The sequence below is a fragment of the Hordeum vulgare genome, chromosome 7H, assembly GCF_904849725.1.
Source record: "Hordeum vulgare subsp. vulgare chromosome 7H, MorexV3_pseudomolecules_assembly, whole genome shotgun sequence".
NCBI lineage: Eukaryota > Viridiplantae > Streptophyta > Magnoliopsida > Poales > Poaceae > Hordeum > Hordeum vulgare.
In genome coordinates, this window is record NC_058524.1 from 16,261,598 (window position 1) to 16,269,267 (window position 7,670).

At 47.5% G+C, this 7,670-nt stretch overlaps 1 protein-coding gene across 1 annotated transcript; it reads left to right on the top strand.

Annotated features, from left to right (window-relative positions):
• Positions 1-452: 452 nt before the first annotated feature.
• Positions 453-7,133, top strand: LOC123409798 (probable E3 ubiquitin-protein ligase XBOS36). Its single transcript, XM_045102670.1, has 5 exons — positions 453-968; positions 4,092-4,151; positions 5,567-5,638; positions 5,746-6,379; positions 6,495-7,133. The coding sequence occupies exons 1-5, from the start codon at positions 789-791 to the stop codon at positions 6,866-6,868; spliced, it is 1,320 nt and encodes a 439-aa protein (XP_044958605.1). The 5' UTR covers positions 453-788; the 3' UTR covers positions 6,869-7,133.
• The last annotated feature ends 537 nt before the right edge of the window (positions 7,134-7,670 follow it).

Sequence of the window (7,670 nt, forward strand, 5' to 3'; positions counted from 1 at the left end):
GACGATACCATGCTGATAAGCGACACTCTGTTGATAAGAGCTTTGGAGATTTGTCGTCTCGTATATTTTCTCTAGGAGATCAACACTTCACCCGTTATCGACGTCGTTTCGAAATGAGACTCTCAAATCACTTGTATCGTTCAACCAGGTAGTCTACATGTAGCGGTAACATGTCGCGCCAAAAGAAGCACGCGCTGAATTAAGTCAAAATGACATTTATAGGGGGAGGGGGTGCGTCCAACTCAAAAGAAGAAGAAAAAAAAAAGGCGGAAGGGGTGTGCGACGGTTATCCCTAAGGCCTAGTGGGCGTGAAAGTGAATCTACACGTGTAGAGGGGTTAGTATGCAAAAGCGGCCATGCACAACTAATCAATACACTGGTGCCTCGTGTACTCACAGCAAGATATCATATCAATATCAGCCAGAGAAGACGAAGGAAAAAAGAATTCTCTCATGTGTCATGATCACACTAACCAAGCCAGAGCTAGCTTGAAGAGTGCACATATAAAACTATCTAGACCAGCCAGCAGGCAGAGAAATGCACGAGAGATTGGCAGAAATCGATCTCAGATATTTAGATATATATGGTGGCCTAGCTAGTGTTAGGCTCACAGCGCGCACCTTAGCTCACCAGATTCAACCTCCTTTGCCAACAACGACCGGAGAAGTCCCGTGAGCTTAGCTCGATCTCCTGCTAACGACGGGGCGCGCGCCGGCCGGCCGCTGGTGCGGAGCGCGGACGGACGGAGGCGGACGAGGCATCATCGTCGATCGATCGATCCTATACGCATGGGGAACGCGCTGGGGTGCGCGGGGCTGGGCGAGCGGCTGGCGGCGGCGGCGAGGGACGGCGACGCGGCGGAGGTGCGGCGGCTGCTGGCGGCGGATCCGGGGCTCGCGCGGTGCACGGCCACCTTCGGCAACCTCAGCTCGCCGCTCCACCTCGCCGCCACCAAGGGCCACCACGAGGTACGTACGCACGTGCACCTGCCCTCGCACGCGCGCGCTCCGGTCGGCCGGACGGCGAGATGGCCCGACGACCCGCTCGCTCTCGACGCCGGCGGTGGCCGCGTGCGCGCGCGCGCCTCCTCCTGCATGCATGCGAATTTTGTTTCCGTTCTGCATGCATGGGCTAGTTCAGCGGGTGCAATTCAAATTCGAAACCATGCAAATAAGGCGCGTACATAGTTCAACATGTTTTGTTTTTATCTTACAAGTTCATTACGGCGCGCGAAAAAAAAAACCTTGCAATGATTTTCCCCCTGGAAATAAAAACGCAATTGTGAAACACAGATTGTGTGTTGTCTTGGAGCGTCCGTTTAAATTCAAAAGTTTTGTCGAATAACCATGCACGCAAGCTCACGTCACGGGGATCAGAACATGCACGAAAGAGATGAAATAATTTACTTCTCCCGTTTCAAAATTCTTATCTTAGATTTGTCTACATATGAATGCATCTAGTCACATTTTAGTATTTAGATACATTCAATTTTTAAACAAATCTAAGATAAGAACTTTGAGACGGAGGAAGTACAACGAAACAAAATGTTGAAAAACATGCGGTCCGGATTAATTAGCCAGATCCCACATACTGATCCCTGCTAGTAGTAATGTCTCGAAAGGTACTAACATATCCGATTTGTTCCCTTGATTAATTATTAGTATGGACACCTACGTAGCATAACCACCATAGCTTTTACTTAACCAGAGACAAACCACCGATGATAAAATAGAATAGATTGACGAGTCGACATGAAAACCTACCTAATCCACCATATCGGATTTGGTTTGAGGCGCATGCGTGCGTCCTCCGGCTATATATGGTTTCCCATTTTTCCTTGCTAGAAAATGACTTGTTGGTTGTGTGGCCAAAAGTTGACGGCAGTGGCGAGTCACCATTGCAGCGATGCATTCTTTGGCACGCAAGTTGGCACCACTAGTTAATTGGTAGGATATTTTTCAGGCCGGGTTACTGTCATGCCGATGTGTAATAAGGTAGATCGATCAAAACGTTTGATTGACTTGTTGATTTTCCCACGTCACCCAAGTTGATGGTATACTACAGGCAGCCAGGTAGGTGCATTCACTGTATCGGACAGTGACACGCAGATTTTTCAAGTAAAATTGTAGGGAAATCCAACAAGTTGGAGTTGTCTGGTTTTTTTGGGCAAGTTGATCCTTTAGCCGCCTGGTGTGTATCCAACGGATGTTGTGTTTTCTTCTTCCTCGAGCCAACAACTTCTCCTCCTTCCTCCTAACTTGTTCGGTAAGCGCCGGCCAAACCACCTATTGCCATCATGCACGACTGACGACGCTCTTCTCCATGCCTTCTCGCCTCGATCGGTATATCTTTTTTTTTTTGAGATAACAAGCCAAAATATTCGCCTCATTCGTTAATATGGAAGGAGGAGTTTATAGCACATAACAACGGCTCCACGACGTAGCCCGTTAAAGAGAAATTACATATGAAATTAATCTCGTGGCATGATCTTACTCAAATGTTAGGTCCGGCGATAACCCAAAGTTTGGCCTCTTCTTGAACAAGCTTTAAGATGTAGAAAGGCGGCATCGATTTTTTTTCTCTAAAAACTCAAGCATTCCTCTCATTTCAGATGGTCCAACCGACAAGCATTGTGTAGCCATCGCCTCGATCGGTATATCATCCCCTCTTCACCCAGCCATCTCTCTAAGCCCCCCTACTACCCTTCTTTTTCAGAGGAGACAACCCACCTCGAAACATCAAACCCCCGACTCCCTTCACCGACGACACCGCTACCTTCGTACCAGCCTCCGGGTCAACCACAATTCGGCATCGGAGCTCCACCCTGCCTCCATTCCTTCTTCCGGGAAACCGACTTACCGGTTCGATCCTCGCAAATGCGAAAAATCTAAATATGACGTGAAGAGTATTTACCAGGAACGAGTAAGGCAAAATGTGTACGCCTCGAGTGGTACGTATGTGATTAAGATAGAATCCGTGGAATGTAGGGTGCATTTTTAGGGCATCGTACAAAAAAACTACTAAATGCCTCGTGCAATCGAAGTACACATGTGCGCTACAGTACATTGATTTTTGCAGCACAAACGTGTCGTCCCTGTCGACGCATTATTAGTCAATGTATTTTTGCAAAGGCTAATCGGTCCCATGTTTTTTTAAAGGCCATCGCGTCAGGACGCCATCACCAAAGTCACAAGAAATTAATTAGACGCAGCGTCCTGTCGATCGTCCGGCTGGCTAGCTTTGACGATTTTGTCGAAAAGTATATATATATGCTCAGCCAGTGTTTATGTACATGAGTTGATGCATGATGGGTAGCTAGTGAGCGAGCGAGCCAGCTGGTTAACTGTTCCCATCTGCAGTCGTACATACGCTAACTATCAAATCACATGTCCCCCCGACCTAACACACAACGCTTCTACATATACGTAGTCTAGTACAACCGACTTCATATTTTTTTTGACAAAGTACTGACCCAAGTGATCATATACACACGCATACATTCACATCAACTTAATACTTATGTGCTACTTTCGTATCAAAATTTAAGACTTTTTTTTAGTCTAAACAAGCTGAAAAATGTCTTATATTTTGATATGTACTCCTTCTGTTCCTAAATATATATCTTTTTAAATATTTTGCTATGTACTATATATGTATGTACATAGACATAATTTAGAATATAGATTCATCCATTTTACTTTGTATGTACTCTATAATTGAATCTTTAAAAATACCAATATTCAGGAACAGAAGGAGCAGGTAATATGTACATACATCCGATTTAATTTAATTTCCGCACAACAAAAAAACTAACCTGGTAGGCACGTTGTTGGTAAAAGTTAAAAAAAATATTCTAGACATACAAAGAGTTACATAAGGTTAAATGCTGACTAAGATTCTTTCTTTCTAACTAACCACTCCCTTCCCCTTGATTTTTAAGGGGGTGAGGCCCTCATCCCCCTTAATCTCTAATCAAAATACATCTGTTTGTAAAGCTCATAAAAAGTTATGTATGTGTAGCATTGCTGAAAATTAAATTGCCAGCTTATTTCTTACCGAGCTAATTCTGAATGTGTTTGGCATACGTGCAGATCGCGGCGGTGCTGCTGGAGAAGGGAGCCGACGCGAACGCGAGGAACGTGTACGGACAGGTACGTATGTATCAATGTAGGAGCATGTCTGCGTGAGGTGAAGAGTTCTGGCTTGTGTTTATTGCCCATCTCAAGTTCTCAACCAACTCATCGTGTCTGTCTCCGATCGAGCAGTAGAGTTCTCAGTCCATCGATCCATCCATCGTCAATGCAACTCAGCGTGTTGTTGTATTTTTCTTCATACTAGGAAGAAACTGTGTATGGTATTATTAGTCATTTAGGGCTCTTTTGATACAAAGGAATTTCATTGAATTTTTAGAGGATTTGGATCCTTAGGATTTTTTCCTACGATGGTCATTTGATTCATAGGATTGAAATCCTTTGGAATTTTTCCATAGGATTCGTTTATACTACATTTTGAAGGAAAATTTTCATCCACTCAAACCTCTTTGTAGAATTCCTTTGTTTTTTCTGTGCTATCAAACACACTTCCAAATCCTGTAGTGTAGAAAATGACATGCCACTCTATTCCTACGTTTTTCCTAATCCTGCATTTTGAGAATCCTACGAATCAAAAAGGCCCTTAGTTGGTTGGTTGCAACAACGTCAATCGAGGAACTTAATTATTGGTCTCTCAGAAAGTAGAACCCTCAGTCATCGTACTCCTGGCCTGGCCAGCGCCAAAGAATTGACACAAGTCAACAAAATACGGGAGGTGGATAATAATGCCTTTCTTGTGTTTCGAAAACCGGACTATTATGAAGAAAAGTGGACAAGTAAAGATTTGGAATACAAATGGTAGTTCCATCATCCATCCATGAAACTAAAAGTTCATCGGAGAAAGATATTTTCCTGGTCCTGAATCCTCGCCAGAATAACGAAAAATACAGTTATTGATTTTCCTTTTGAATATCACATTTTTAAAACATAGAACGATTTTCTGTTAGCATTTTTTGATGGTACCTTACGAAGCTGACCGCTTGGTATGGAACAACTTTCTGAAAAAAATGTTGTAATAAATAGGGTTCCTGCATGGAGAAACATATGTGGCATGAATTTTTTTGAACCCGATTCAGACGCAGATGCTCATACACTCAGTTATGCATATGAATATCTCCTTTCACTAAACGCACATCAGCGTACGCCTGGACTAGATCAAGAAAAAATGCAAGCACTAGTGTTAAGTATAAAATTTAAGCTATAGTGGCCTGCAGATACCACTATCTTTCTAACCATACAAACACAGATTGGTTCGCCCAAAAAATTGTTTTTATTTAGAAACATCATGAAAAACAATATTCTCAAAATAAAAATATTATGTTGAAAATTGCATTCTTTCATATATATATATATATATATATATTTTGTCTCTGCTGTAATCCCATCAGATAATTTTGCACTTTTCGTTTTTACCAGTGGAAAATAATCTGACCTGTTATTTTTGACATGCTGATTGGTGGACAATTGGATTGCAGACGCCGTTGATGCAAGCCTGCCGCTCAGGGCACTGGGAGGTGGTTCAGACGTTGCTCGCCTTCAGATGCAACGTACGCTACCACTAACTGGACCAAAGATTCAATTTGATCATGTTGTGTTCCTGCAGATCAATCCAATTTGATCGCGATCTTTGCTTGTGTATGGATGGATGGATCAGGTGTGGAAGGCGGACGGGCTGAGCGGGCGCACGGCGCTGCACGCGGCGGCGGCGGGCGGGCACGTCCGGTGCGTGCGGCTGCTGCTGGCGGACGCGGCCGGCGCAGGCGAGGGCGCCAGTGCCCGGTACGCGAACCGGGGGGCCGGCGGCGGCGTCACGGCGCTGCACCTGGCGGCGCTGCACGGGCACGTGGACTGCGTGCACCTGCTGGTCGACGAGCAGGCGTCCCTGCACGCGCAGACGCTGCCCTGCGCCGCGGCCCCCATGGCGGCCATCGGCGCCGGGAGCACGCCGCTGCACTACGCGGCGTCCGGCGGCGAGGTCCGCTGCTGCCAGGTGCTCGTGTCCCGCGGCGCCGACCGCATGGCCGCCAACTGCAACGGCTGGCTGGCCCTGGACGTGGCCCGGATGTGGAAGTGCAACTGGCTGGAGCACGTGCTGGCGCCCAAGTCGCAGCTCCCCATCCCCAAGTTCCCGCCCTCGCCCCACCTCTCCCTCCCGCTCCCCTCCCTCCTCGCCGTCGCCAGGGACTACGCCGCCGCCTCGCCGGACCCCTTCGCCGCCCTCGCCGGCAACGACGACGACGACGCCTGCTCTGTCTGCCTCGAGAGACCCTGCAACGTCGCAGCCGAAGGTAGGTGCCATGCCATGCTCTGCTCTTTCGTCACGCGCAACTTTCTTCTTCTCCTCCTTCGAAATTTCCGGCGAACTGACGTCGGTCGTCTCCGACTGGACCGGCGTGCATGCAGTGTGCGGGCACGAGCTGTGCCTCAAGTGCGCGATGGACCTGTGCACGGTGATGAAGGCGTACGAGGTGCCGGGGCTCGCCGGAGCCGTCCCGTGCCCGCTCTGCCGGAGCGGCATCGCCTCCTTCAGGAAGGCCGTGGTCGCGGCCGCCGCGCCGAACGAGGACGACCACCGCCTCAGCAAGAGCAGCAGCAGCAGCCTCCCCTGCGGGTGCGGCCGCTGCCAGGACCGCCACGGCAGCCCGGAGGAGGACGAGGAGGAGGAGGAGAAGAGCACATGCCGGAGCTACGGCCGAGGCGGGTTGGGCGGCCCGGAGGCCGCCATAGCTCCCCTGTACTGCGCCCCGTTCACCGGCCCCTCTGCCATCTTGTCCTGAGCACCGACGGTCATGGCCGGACCATCAGAGTATGCACGTACAAAAAGTTTGACAGGAGTAGAATACATTATACGTACATACGGACATGCCATACGTAGAAGCTGGCATACCATTTGATTTGCTGTGTTTGTGGTGTGAAATGCTGTAGATACCGTTACGGTGGTGGTGGTGGGATGACTGGCATGCAGTGGACGTTCACAGAAATTCTTTCTTGTAAATTATACTCCGTAGTCACTTGATCCTATGAAGTTGCGATTCTTTTCAATCCATGTTGCTTGTCGCTGCTTCAGTACAACTTCACATCATTTATCGTTGTTTATCATGGAAGGTTCCAGAATATACCCAAAACACGAAAGAGAGTCTCCTAAAAAAGTCTATTTGGGTCGGCCCGCATATATGCATTAACCCTAAGCCTATTGCTAATTTTCTTTAACCCTAAGCCTAAATTTACACACACACACACACACACACACCTCTTTTTCAACCATAGTAGGCGTCGCAAGCACTCGTGCACCCAATCTTTTCTTGAAAATTCAAGGTCAATTTTTGAGTCCCAAAATCCAACTGCACGAATTTTTTTTTGGATTTAATTCCAGTAAAATCATGTTGAATTCGGTGATAATTTTAGTTGAAGTTCTACCTAAAATAGACAGAAGGTTTGACAGAAACTTGATGGTTTAGTATTAGTTTTGAAGAGAGGGAAACAAGGAAACGAGCTGGGAAACTCCTTTCCCCCCTCCTCCCTCGTCGCTCCCGTGCGGCGACGGGAGGAACCCTAGTCGCAGGTGCCCAGTTCCTCCTC

What these genes read in the sequence shown, in the direction of transcription:
- LOC123409798 (XM_045102670.1), top strand. Translation starts at nt 789, where the DNA reads ATGGGGAACGCGCTGGGGTGCGCGGGGCTGGGCGAGCGGCTGGCGGCG. An exon ending in CCACCAAGGGCCACCACGAG is followed by an intron (nt 969 to 4,091) that starts GTACGTACGCAC and finishes GCATACGTGCAG; the next exon opens with ATCGCGGCGGTGCTGCTGGA. An exon ending in CTGCAACGTCGCAGCCGAAG is followed by an intron (nt 6,380 to 6,494) that starts GTAGGTGCCATG and finishes GCGTGCATGCAG; the next exon opens with TGTGCGGGCACGAGCTGTGC.